General features: G+C 48.3%; 1 protein-coding gene across 1 annotated transcript; it reads right to left on the bottom strand.

The window, feature by feature from the left end:
* Positions 1-2,970: 2,970 nt before the first annotated feature.
* LOC144095210 (trypsin-1-like) lies at positions 2,971-13,458 on the bottom strand. The gene is made up of 7 exons (XM_077628997.1): positions 13,407-13,458; positions 11,450-11,553; positions 10,170-10,264; positions 9,265-9,343; positions 5,504-5,687; positions 4,728-4,864; positions 2,971-3,132 (listed from the first exon to the last, which is right to left on the bottom strand). The coding sequence occupies exons 1-7, from the start codon at positions 13,456-13,458 to the stop codon at positions 2,971-2,973; spliced, it is 813 nt and encodes a 270-aa protein (XP_077485123.1).
* Positions 13,459-13,642: the final 184 nt, after the last annotated feature.

The following is a 13,642-nucleotide window of genomic DNA, read 5'->3' as shown; positions in this document are numbered from 1 at the left end:
TTCTCCCACTCCTGAAAAAAAAATGAAAGAAAAAAAGGGAGAAGCTGTTAAAGTATGCCTAAAACGTTGATGCGTTCGCTATACCGCTGCTATCATTGTCTTACATGTCTTTTAAATTCCAAACTTCGGCGTTTCGTTATTAACTTCCGTGCACGAGAACGCTGCCGGAAACATGTCTCTAGTAAAGCTCTATTGTTATCTTTTTCTATAAAAAGCGGCCTCTGCAGTGCGTCTGATTCTCAGATCTCTTAACTGTCTTACATCTACTGCGAAGTATATATGTCGGAAACGAGGAGAGATGTCTCTATAATTTCTTAGTTTAGAACAGAACACTTTCCTGAAAACAATTTCATCTCTCCGGATGATCAGTTTCAAATTTTGGTTAGGTTGTGGCGTCCGAGGAACGAACAGAATCATTGGAAATATCATGTACCTGAGCTTTGCTATACGGGCCCGCCGCCGACCTGCCGTAAACGACCAAACAGACAGACAAGTACACAACGTCTAAATGCGGGGAATGCCCAATAAAAAGAAAAAAGTAACGAAAGCATGCGGTGGGCGATTGGCGAACGGCAGCCGAAGGTTTTGTTGCGCTTTCCACGTATGGCATCAAGCGTCGTTCTTTTATTTATGCCATCAACAGCTTTCAGTTTTGTTCAATCCCACTGCTTGAATTTGTTTGTAATCTTTCTTGAATATTTTCTCTTGGCGCAACGGATATCGGCATCATAAATAGTCTTGACTTGAACTTTACGCAAAACGTCCAAAGAACTTCCCTCTGTGAACCATAAAACGCGAACCGGCTCAGTTCAAACCACTAGAGATCAATCACGAACATATAGCCAGGCACATTGCCTACAAAGACTTGAGGCGCAGAGGTAATGGTGCTGTGGTGGAAAATATATTGATTGGTTAGGTTGTGGGGTACTACGGTCTGGGAGTGGAGCACTTAGTCCAGGGCCCCAACGGCCCTCGTGGCCGCCCCAGGCCGGGCGACCTTATCAACCAGGTCGGTTAATCAGGAACCATGTGATCCGGGGTCTAGAGCAGAGTTCGAGGCGAATCTCGAGGTGACGGAGTACTCAATGCGTCGCACTTGTAAAAAAATCGTGTAAAAAACTTCCTACTTACTTTATTGCGTGCTAGAAGACATCAGTGCGTACTCAGCGCGTTCCGAACAACGCAATCTTTATCCAGAGACGCGCAGTGCACTGCGTCTCTTCATAGTATTTTTGAAGACACCCTCGCAAACGTACGCGGAGATTATCCAGTGGTAGTGCTTTATTTTCAGTGACGCAAAAGAGGCCATCCTGGAGCTCAAGACGCTACGGAAAGCAAGCTACTAAAAACACAGAAGGAAGCCAGTAAGGAAGTCTGGCGCCCGTAAATGCACACTCAGTGACATCCAAGATATGATTTCGTTTCACGCCTCGGCTCTGGAAGTAAAGAATTCAACTAAAACCACGCTGGCTCAGCAGTGTGTTGTGTGGACACGTTTCAATTTGATGTAAAGTTTCATATGGCATGGCCACCGGTTTTCGCTGTACGCCGAAGAGTCTTTTTCGGAAGATCGCAAAACCAACCGGGGTAAAACCATCCATTTCGCTCTATACAGAGGTGAAAGGCGGATTATAGTGGGTCCTGAGTCGCTGAAAAGCAATCATATATGCCAAGTACCAGCATTGGCAACGTCTATTTAGGCGCCCGCAAAGCTGCCGGCACCTGTAACCACACAGCCGCTCGCTTACTTAGCCAAGAGCCAGCAGCTATAGCACTTTTCACATAACAGCACTGCATGAATGGCTGGCGCACGAGCCCTATTAAATAAGAGTAGTAAGCCGCTAGGCCAGTCGTTACAGACAGTGAAACGCACTGGCCAATCAGAAACCACCCTTACGTAAACGGTGTTTTGTAAATATCGATTCATCTTCATAATGCTCTTCCTTTGTCTGCTCACGCATAAGATTGGCTGGTGACTGGAGGATGCTTTGACTGTACCGTCGTTTGCTGTTGTCATTGAAGCGTGCAAAGACCAATTTAAAATTCAAAATTGGTTGTTGAGGAAAGTAAATGGCGCAGTAACTGTCTCGCATATCTCGGTGGACACCCGAACCACGCCGTAAGGGGAGGGATAAAGTAGGGAGTGAAGGAAGGAAGAAAGAGGCGCCGTAGTGGAGGGATCGCGAAACATTTATTCGCTGCAGTTTTTGTTTACCGTAGCACCACATACCACATAGCACCAGCTTTTTAACATATGAACAGTCGAAAATAGTGTTTTATGATGACTACTGCATGCACCTCTCTCTTTCTTCTTTCACTCCCACCTACCTTCCAGCAACAAGGCATTCCAAGTAATTATTTCTGCCGTCGTTTCAGAGCCCCGGTTTGTTTTCGAATAGCGGGAAAACGGGGTTAAACCTGAAATCACACAGTCATCCCGACGTTGTCATTCATGTTAAATAACTTCAAGCTGTCGAAATTATCCCGGGGTCTAACTCTCCTTTCTTCTCCGTGAGCCATCTATGTTGTTTCCAAGGGTAAAAATGCTTTAATAACCCAATCGACCAAGAATCTGCAAACCTGAGGTAACCTTTTCTTCTGCTAACCATGCGATATACCAACACGTTTTGCTGTACACCACACATAAACCCTCGCAATGTCACTCCGTATGTTCAGTGACGTCGATACGCTGCAATAAAGTTAACAACTGCGCAAGCTTTTGAAATCAAGTTTATTTTGTTGGAGGTAAAAGCTGATGTTGGTACGTACGAGATGGTAGGCATGAAAACGGTACAGTAATGCTACAAGGACCTTGGCTTCTTAGTTTAATTCCAGGACCCTGTCAGCGTTCAATAAGTGTTGAGCGTTGTGTTAAGCTGAACGCGCCGCTCATCATAAAAAAAAACAGGTGGCTATTAGATGTTGTCCCAGCAGAACTCCATGAGTTAGTATAGCAGAAGGCCCTTCGAGCTAAGCACGCAGTGCAGCCATGTGCTCGGCGATCCAAGGAATAAATGCGGTGACCCTCGTGTAGAATCCGGGAAAGATACCGCATCCCAGGCCAAACGAGGTGATGCCGACCAGGGCGTACAGGCCACTGTTACGCTGCACAGCGGGGCCCCCCGAGTCTCCCTGCGAGGAAAAGGAGGACGAGACAATGCATTTCAATAAAATAAACTTCCAAACTTCGAATCTTGAGTCGGAGCTCCGTGCTAACCTATACAACTCACTGTAGTGTTGTTGAAAGCATTTAGATGTGCTAACCTGATGCGTGCACCGAGACACGGCCTCCTGTATTATTGTGTTAGCATTAGAACACTGAAGTAAAGGGGTCAGGCGTATGGCGGCGTGGTAATAATAATAATAATTGGTTTTTGGGGAAAGGAAATGGCGCAGTATCTGTCTCATATATCTTTGGACACCTGAACCGCGCCGTAAGGGAAGGGATAAAGGAGGGAGTGAAAGAAGAAAGGAAGAATGAGGTGCCGTAGTGGAGGGCTCCGGAATAATTTCGACCACCTGGGGATCTTTAACGTGCACTGACATCGCTCAGCACACGGGCGCCTTAGCGTTTTTCCTCCATAAAAACGCAGCCGCCGCGGTCGGGTTCGAACCCGAGAACTCCGGATCAGTAGCCGAGCGCGCTAACCACTGAGCCACCGCGGCGGGTAGGCGGCGTAGTGCTGTGTACACTTTCCACCCGCCAAAGTTGTTAGGTGGAGAAGTGGAAAGAGGGAAATCCCCTCTCTACTTGTACGAGAGAAGAGAGAGGGGCCGGAAAGTGGAAGAACTACGAATGATTCGGCGAAGAGCACAGCAAAGTGCTCAGTAATGTGCTCTGCAGCAAAGCTGAGCAAGAAAACGTTACTGAGCAAATAAATGCATGGCGAAGTATATAAAAAAATACGAAGAGAAGATTAGACGTAGATGAGAAACAACCCAAAGCAAAAAGGCGTAATGCTAATGCGTTGTCATCGCATAATGATAAAAGCGCCCTCTTAATATTCACGCTTCTCATCTCACCTGAAAAGGGCGACTGCAGCCTATCCCTGTCTCTCTCTCTCCTGGCCTTCTCCGTCCACTATTCTGCCTGTCCCAGCTTACGCAAGATACAAAGTGTGACGCCAAACTGAACCGCGTCCCGGAGGCTGTGGGAAGTGCCGCGAAACGCCGCAGCCTGAGTGACGTAACTGGGGCCGCCTAGAGCCCCTGGACCCCCTAGCTTCTTGTCACTCTAGGGCCTTCAGCCGCAGCACACTACATCGTGGATAACCGGTAAAAGAGGCGCCCCCTTTCACCCAATTGGAAAGTGCATGACATGTGACAAGCAGCCACTGGACTGCGGCGCGCAGCGAAGGCTATAGAAAGTGCCCTGCGGCAATGCAGGACGTAATGCAGTCGCCCGCCATAGCTCGCCACAACACATATGACCTGCGAACAGGACGACCGCGCTGCTCCCATTGAAAAGCAGATGATCTGGCAGGACATCGATAATACAGGAGGAGCTGGCCGATATATCTATGAGCAATGGTTCAATTACCGACGTCAGCATCTCTCGTGTTCACCTGTTGGCGATTGAGAATATGAGGATTATTAGGCGAACTGTGGACTTAGAGTGAGATTTCTAAGCGAAAACAGTATTAATGTCCTTTTTGCCTTTCTCTTCTTCCAATTAATGAAGGAGAAGTGCAGGTGACACACAAAAAAAAAGTGCTAACGAGGCGCACCTGACAGGAGTCCCTGCCAGGAATTCCCGCGCAGAACATGGTGGTCGAGTTGTAGCTGGTCAGGCCCGACGCCGTGCACGCGAAAAGGCCTTGCACCGGCACGGTCACGGTCCGCAAAGTCGGCGACGAAGGTCCACCTGGAAGAAAACGCGTATATGGAGCGCTATGGCGCTGTCTGATCACTGATGGCCGCATTTGCGTGCATGTACACAATATGCATTTCTCGGTCACATCGTGTAATTACTTGCAAGAACTGCTTGCGTTGAGTGAAGGTCTTCATTTCCGCTTATGCCGCACACTCCCCACCAACCTGACGTAAAAATACAAAAACTCCTACACTTCTCCCATTCCCGGGCTGAAGGAGAGAGCGATATCTGAAGACAACTGAAACCTGTCCATCACCCCTTTCCCGAGCGGTCTCACTCCTAGTGTCACGTGGTCCACAATTCCACAAATCATCGCAGATGGCGCCATATCATGGCGCCAGCTTTGTAACTGGACGGACCACGTACCAGTATCGAGGAATTACGTCAATCGTATTTTGGCTTTCTAAAGATAAAGTAGGGCGACGACGACAACTTCGCCGTCAGAAAAGCCTCCCCAATACAGGTCTCTATGAAGAGAGGCCTTTAACTAGAAGAAGCCTTCGCAAAGAGTGCTGTCGCGTCAGGTACGTTCTTTCAAAAAGGCATATAAGATACTTGTATTATAAACGGAAAACACGAGCAATTCATTTCAGGAAAAAAAGAAAATTTTCCAGTCCTTTCAGCACTCGCCTGACCGGGTGGCACCCCATCCGGTGACGACGACCTGACCCCTGAGCCTGTAGTCCGCGGGAGGCAGGCAGACCGCGCTGATGTGACCCTCGCTAGCGGCCACGTCGAAGGGTGTGTCCAGCTTCAGCAGCGCGATGTCGTTGTGCACGTTGCTGTATGACTCGTGCACGGCGATCTGCGAAACCTGAGCACGTATGGGCACGAGTTTATTACAGGCACCTAGCCAGGAGTTTTTTTTTTTTTTTTCGGGAGGGATCCAAAGCAAATTCTTCTGGTTGGTCTCGGGCCCCCTCTTGAATACGTGCCTGGTTTATTATCTTTTCCTACATCAATACCCGCTTATGGTAACAGTTTATGTGGTAAATGGCGTCGCATGCGCAGTGCATCGCGAGCGCTAACTTCCTTAATTATAGTGCTATCAAGGTGCGCCTGGGCTACAATTAAGGGTTATGTGAACCAGGGAGCAGGTGGCCTCGAAAATGTACCACCTAGCGCAATGTAATCCAGGTAGGCTTAATTGGAATTGGATGCACTTGTAGGCTTATGCCTTCGGAGCGAAGGAACGAGCAGCTGACTCTGATCTAGGCAAGAATGGAACAACCAGCAATGGCATCACGTGCCACAGCCCCGCGCCTTCTTTATTTTCTTTCTCGCGCGGGCACGCTTTGGCCGTGCTCTAGGCGCAGCCAAAGGAGGGCGCTACACACTCATAGAGTCCAGCGGAACAGCAGGTATCTCCGTGACTTCTTTGAACCGGCCAACGGTGAAAGGCCTACAGGATTTTTTTTGTTTTTCACGGAGAAATGCATTCCTGAGTTTGAGCTCCAAATCTTCACTCATTTCTGCGTCTGCACTGCAGAGCTTGGCCCAAATTTTTAGGGCGTGAAAATTCAAGAAATACTGAAGCAGAATCGACATTTGGGCTAGTTGGTATAGCATCTTGGAAAAAATATATAAAGCGCACTCAGGACGCGCCTGCATGATCACTTATCCTGATGCGCCAGCGTGAAGGCTTTTGTTTTGTTTGTGGTTTTTCCTCTCTTTCTATGTGTTTCTTGAATAAACGCCCAGTTGCAAGTAAGCGCTTGAGTTGTTTGGTCTTCCTTGTCCGTTGTCCTGAATGCGCTTTATATATTTTTTCCAAGGTTCAAGAAATGCATTGTGGGAACACCTCCCCCCCTCCCCCAACCTTCTTCATGAGCTGCCCCAAAATCCGCCCCAGCGAAGAAGAAAATAGCCTCGATAAAATAAAGTGACTTCCATGGGCAGTAGCTGGAGTGCATTTATGCAGCAGTTGCATGCAGTGTTCCGCTTGTGTTTCGCTTTTATGACTGCTGCTGGTGCTGCTGTGTATCAAGGTTCGGCGAGATTTGTGCGTTCCGTTCGAACCACGCTGGCCGAAGGGGTACCACCTTTAGCAGGCTGCGTGGTCGTTCGAAACTGGGCTTGGCCCGCGAGGGGCGCAGCTGGGTTTGCGGAGCTTCTCCCAAGGGGACACCCCTAAAGAAAGCCGGGTGCCAGGCCGGGGGCCGCTTGTACCCATTTTTACCCGTGGGTGTCCGGCGGTGGGTTTCGAACCAACCAACCACCAGGGAAAAGGTCACACTGTATCACACTACATAGACCTTGCCAAAGAAATGCGGCGGTACACAACATACATATTCCCACATGGTATCAGAGCTCTTCAGCTCTGAGCACGGGGACAATTAAGCTCAAGGCTGGTGGACCGGTCGAAGACTGCGACAGCCCCTGTAGGAACCCTGGACTGAGGGCTCTACCCGCCAGTCTCTTAGAACTTCATTTATGTGCAAATAAAATTTTTTCGCCCAATCGCTCTTCCTTAAGCCGGCTTATTGTCATTGTATCGAAGAGTCACCACAGCCAATACACCGCGCCTGTTTCTTCCTTTTCCAACAAGTCCGATTTAGGGGCTAAAGGTTTCAGCCAGTTGGTCGCTATTGGCGTGACAATGCACGGTGGGGGCTACCCCTACAATGCAGGAAGAGGACTATCTCTTTTTTTATCTGCCGCTCCCTGCATTGTCATACTAGCAGGTTCATGAGATCCTGCCGACGCCATTGGCTGGAAGGCGGTCCTTTGACGGGGAAAAAGACGTTTTTCTTGACTTGTATCAGACTATAGTGCTATCACTATTAATATTGAAATTATTATTACACATTTGTACCAGACATGAAGTCCGGCTCCGGAGGAAACATTGCACAACAGTGCGGGTTCATAGGGGTGTGCGAAGGACTATCTCTTTTTTTATCTGCCGCTCCCTGCATTGTCATACTAGCAGGTTCATGAGATCCTGCCGACGCCATTGGCTGGAAGGCGGTCCTTTGACGGGGAAAAAGACGTTTTTCTTGACTTGTATCAGACTATAGTGCTATCACTATTAATATTGAAATTATTATTACACATTTGTACCAGACATGAAGTCCGGCTCCGGAGGAAACATTGCACAACAGCGCGGGTTCATAGGGGTGTGCGAATATTGGAAACTTTCGAATATCGAATCGAATATCCTCCTATTGGGTTCGCTAAACGAGTCAGTGTATGTTCACAATTATTCGAAAAGAATCGAATACGATCTCAAGCTTTCTAATAGTTTGCGAATAATAAACATGAAGTTCCAATCGGCCAAACCGTACAGTTTTCTTCGGCGGCCGTTCCGCAAGGAGGGCCTACTCTGACGCCTCACAGCATGCTGCCGCGATTGGTCTGCGCATACAGCTTCACGCCGTGGTACATTCGTGTGCCATCTTTCGTGATGTTCAAATATATGGCCTCCAAGACTAGATAGGTGACGTGGCAGGATTCAGCCAGGTTCATAAAAACCCTGCCATCATGCCCGATATCGGAGGCTTATACAAGTCCAGGATTCTTGGACATCAGTTTTAATTGTGAGGCAACTGCGGAATATTGTTAGGTACTGCTATGGAAGTATGGGAGGTAATGGCCAATTCTTCCCATGCGTATCAAATATTTTCTTTTAAAAGTTTGTCCATCGCTCGCATCCAATGCCATAGAAAACCAATGGGGAACGTTTTTGACGATAGCAAAAATGTTAATAGCAAAAAAATGCAAGCCAGCCGAGGGGAGCTCTGCGGATATATTGAATGTTATAGAGGAGTCTTACGATGTAGGAAAAAAAATTGCGTTAATAAACTATTTCCCGTTCAAATTGCACTTGTCCAGAATTTCTGAGTGTGTGGCGCTAGTTTGTTCTCTGTGGTTGCCACTAGCAAAAGGCAATCTCCCGATGCGAATACCCCTGCGAATGCCCCTAGTGCAGAAGACGCTGCAGCTTTAACTATAGCGCCGCCTCTAGCATTTTGCCGGTTCGCATGAACGTTCGTTTTGTGCAAATATTCACACAAGTAGCCAATAGTCATACAAGTATTCGATTCGATCCGGTTGTTTCGCTATTCACTTCGTATTCGATTCGGTCGGTTCGTATTCGAACACTGTCGGGACTGATTCTATCCTCGATGTAGCTCCGACAGCTGCACATCGTATTCGAGATGGTACCTAGGCTAGCCTATTAGTGTTCGATTCGGTTTCGAAAAAGTGCTATTCGCGCACCCCTAGCCGCTCGTAATCACGTCCGAGATGACTCCACACTAGAATCTGCGCCGCCTCGTGCATTGAGTCATACATGCAAAATAGCTTTTTTTTCATGAGAAGACGTCTCTGGTATGCGCTCTCGTACTTCAGCAGCTATCTACACTTTCAAAAGACGAGTAACAGGTGCTCACCGAACGTCTCTGACTGTAACTGGACGGGTTTCTCAGGTCCAGGAGACCGGCTTGAACTGAAAGCACGTCCGGGGTGGAACTGGTGTCAGGGAACAAATGCGCACCGCATTGTACCTTTGTTGTTGTTGCATACTTTTATATCAGTTCTGTCATGACATACCTAGTAACAAGGTTATTAAAGAAGCGCATTCGGATTGCTGCCATGGCAAATGTTTTTGTTCTTCGTTTGTTTGTTTGTCTGTCTGTCTGTTTGTTTGCTTGTTTGCTTGTTTGTTGCTACAAGTGCAAGGAAAAATGAGAGTGAAGAGAGCCCTTCAATAAACCTATTTGCACAAACTCTTCTCGTTTTGCCGAGGCATGAAATGACTGAATTGGGGCGCATCGTTTGACCGTATCTTGAAAATGAAAATTGGTTTCCAGGCAAGGAAATGACGCAGTAACCGTTTCACATATCTCGGTGGACACCCGAACCGCGCCATAATGGAAGGGATAAAGGAGGGAGTGAAAGAAGAAAGGAAGAAGAAAGAGGTGGCATAGTGGAGGGCTGTGGTATAATTTCGACCACCTGGGGATCTTTAACGTGCACTGACATCGCACAGCACACGAGCGCCTTAGCGTCTCGCCTCCATCGAAACACGGCCGCCGCGGTCGGGTTCGAACCCGGGTACTCCGGATCACTAGACGAGCGCCTTAACCACTGAGACACCGCGGATCGTATCTTTTTTTTTTCACACTTCTTTCTTGCGGTAAGGCTACTGTCGCGCAGGTGCGACTCTCTCACATTTTTTTTTTTGCTTCAAATCAAGATAGTTGCCTCTCCATAGTTGATTGCAGGAAAGGGCAACGCGGAATTTATGCATGATGAAAACCAAGATTCTGTAAGTAAAGGTCACTATTGCGCTTACGATTCAACACAGTGTGCTGCCGTCAGGATGATGTCGGGTGCGATGACGCTGCCGCCGCAGAAGTGGAAGTCGTCCCTCTTTCTCTGAAGAGACACCTGCGTTCGGAGAAAGTGGCCGCCGCCATTCGCGGTTAATGCCGTGCTTCCTGCAGCCGCAGGCATACGTCTAGTTGTTCGTTGTGCTGTGGATGCAAACACTCGACTGTGCGCACAAGTGGTCAAAGTGCTACCTGGTCTACATGGGCGGTGCATACCGGGCGCCGACACCGCCATTCCCCAACCATTCATCCTCTCTATAGCATTAGCGAGACACAGACCACCACCAACTAAGCAGGAAATATGCAGAACCTCACAAAGAACTCACTAGGCAAGAAGCCACAATATGGCGAAACATGCAAGTACGCACGCTTCCAAATCTAGTACCGTACAACAAAATGTGGCCAGAACGATACCCGACTAACGCATGCAGGGAGGTCTCCGACCTCATCCACATGGTCTGGAACTGCCCCAATCAACTTGGAGAACACAACAGCGAGAAAATCAGCCATGACATACAAAGGGCGATGAGGAAGCCCACACAGAGCTTCCCTTTCATCGAGAGCTGATCGGCCAAGCCTGTATGGGCCTCTAACAGCATAGTTTCCCGGACCTGGATGGACCACCCGCGCAATCACTAGGCACCAGTTAAGTTTGTTCTCTCTCTCTCTCTATGGTATTTTCTGTGCACAGTCGGCAACACCACATGTGTATTGAAAAGAAAATTAACTAGTAGCGGTGTTACTTCGTTTGCGTATATCTGACCTCTGCTCTGTCTCGCCCAAAAGCGACTCCCACGTGCGTTAGCCCCGTTATCAACTACCTGGTTATGTCGTTTCACCCTGGACCAGGACAGCGCAGTTCGCCATATTTTTACGGCGCTTAGAATGCTTGTTCAAGAACGCCGACTTTGGTCGAACTCGTGCTACATGAAGACGAAATCGTTTTGTCCAGTTTCTTACAAGAACTTGTAAGCGCGATGCCGAAGCAGCCAGGACGAGTATTGCTCGCTGGAACGCGATGTATACAGACAGCAGCGGGTATATTCGCTCATTGGATGTATCGATTGACCGGCTTTCCTATTGTTCCGAAATCAGACTACGCTCTCCACGCGACCACCCAGCCCGCTTCCTCCCAAACCGTTTTACATAATAGCTCTCCTCGCCAAAACTATCCTCACATATTTACGTGCACACGCCATTTTTTTTCCTAATTACCTCATGCGCTAAGAATAAACGCCCTTACCTGCCAAGGGTATTGGCCGTCTTGAGCCTCTGTGCCTCCCACGATTCTGTCGTCTCTGAACCGTCGCGTTCCAGAGACGCCACATCCGGGTTCCTCGGAGCCGCCTTCAAGTTAGCAACTGGTCAGCTTGCATTGTGAACGACGCTTCAGTATTGAGTGTTTATTTCGTGCAGGCATTTCTATCAATACAAATACTGCATGGCGTCCCACGCACTGTTCTACACGTGCGCCGAAGACAGACGCCAAAAATTTTTGAAACAAGAACCACAGAGCTTCCACCTCTATAATGGTGGCAGAGTAGAGGTTCCCTTTCATCCTGGAAATGCGCAAATATAATATCCCCGTACATTAGAGACATCAGAGAGTTGTAGCATAGCGCGATCCGCTACAGTGACTCGCTTCCGCGAGGTGTCACTGCGCGTGCGCAGCACGCCAAATGAGCGCCAGATGGCGCCACATGTCCGTCAGCTGCGAGCGCGCCTGCCGCGTCAGGACTAATCAGCGCGTGCGCAGTGGCTCCCGCGGAAGCGGTTCACGGAAGTGGATCACGCTATGCTATAACTCTCTATTAGCAGGAATTCGGACGACGACCAGCCAGTGCCGCTAAGCCTAGCGGCCTATCACGTTCTGTTTTGTAGCCATTCGGTCATCCTTTTTCTTACGTCACAGATGATGTAAACGCGCTGTTTTTGAACGTTCAAAGCCATGTGCCACAAGGTGCAGCCAAGGGAACTACAAGCGCTCACAGGACTGGATCGTACGTGCCTTGGAACGCCGCTCGCGCCAAGGACATGCTTATGTCCTCGTGGACTTCTGCGCCTACCACCAGCGTCCATCGACGCAAAAACTAGCCTGCAGAGCCATCTTGATTGAAAAAGGAATTCAATCAATCTATTCCTGGCAATGACGATCAAAACATGACACCTCCCCTTTGTTTTTCCTTTTTTCGGTGGCTCTGTGCCGCTAAGGCTTATTCCTGTAACGAACCGCTCATTCACACTAGCTGTCAAGCCATGAGTACAAGAATGCAACATTTTAAATTGTATCATACATCCATGTTTACACTCGCTTCAACCGTACGTGAAGGGAAAAGCGCATGTGAAAGCCTCATGCCGTTGGTCGGGATAAAATAGTTGAACACAAGAAGACATCCCCTATAACATTCGTTTGTACTACTATTTCCTGCTTAACAGATTTTGAACTGCATCAGAAATATTGGTGCATGGAAACTGACCAGGCTGCGTATCATAGATGGCCAGTGGCCTCTTAAATATTTCAAAAGTAACCTCACACAAGTAGCTGTACAAAAAAGTAGTTGTTCATGTAGAAGCAAGCTGCAATAAGCGTATTGTATGAGAGAGAGGCAAGGCGGAGAGGTTAACCAGAACAGGAGATAAACGAGTAGCTTTCTGCCGTCCTCCTTGTCTTTACATGGCAGCCACTTCGACGTCAGTGCAGTCTATATGTATGCAACGCAGTCATGAGATTATGATTGCAGTCGCCTAGCGTGTTGAAAATTCGGAGGCGTAGTAAATATCTTGGCAGGCCGATGCTTCATTTACTCATTGCGACACTGTCTGCCTAAACCTCAGCACAGTCGGCACACAGACAGTGGGACAAAGTTTGTGTAGTCATGAACAGGAGGAAGCTGCGTATTGGTCGTGCATAAATTCTATTTGCATAATTCTTGTGTTCAGAAAGCGAGAAAAGATCAAGACAGAGAACCGTGACAAGCTATTCGAGACCGTAAGGGCCAGTCTGCCATCATTACAAGTAACTGCAGGCCACTCATCGACTGCAAGGCACAGGGTTTTCAGTGTCTAACACATCATGAATTTCAAATTCTGCCCTTGTCAAGAAAGTTTGGGCAAGAGGCGCATTTTTTGTTGTTGTTTTTGCTGATGGCGGTTGTCTTAAACCTGTCACAATTTTTGTTCAAAACTAAACTAGCACTCACCACATGCCAAAGAGGCGGCCGCCAACCAAAGCAGAAAGTACAGGGCAGGCATGTCGCTTCCTTCGGGGAATATGACCGAGGAACGAAGGGCCGCAGTGAGAGATGCGACACGAGTTATACTGTCTCTCCCCTGCTCGGGTCCATCGATTCTCAAGACGTATGACCTTTTCAGACAGGCAGGCGAGTGCATGCGGGTCGCAGAGCTTTCGACCAGTCTCACGTCCGGAGAGGATACA

Source organism: Amblyomma americanum, chromosome 6, assembly GCF_052857255.1.
Source record: "Amblyomma americanum isolate KBUSLIRL-KWMA chromosome 6, ASM5285725v1, whole genome shotgun sequence".
NCBI lineage: Eukaryota > Metazoa > Arthropoda > Arachnida > Ixodida > Ixodidae > Amblyomma > Amblyomma americanum.
Note: the sequence above shows the minus strand (reverse complement) of the source record. Positions and strands in the feature narration are given on the sequence as shown.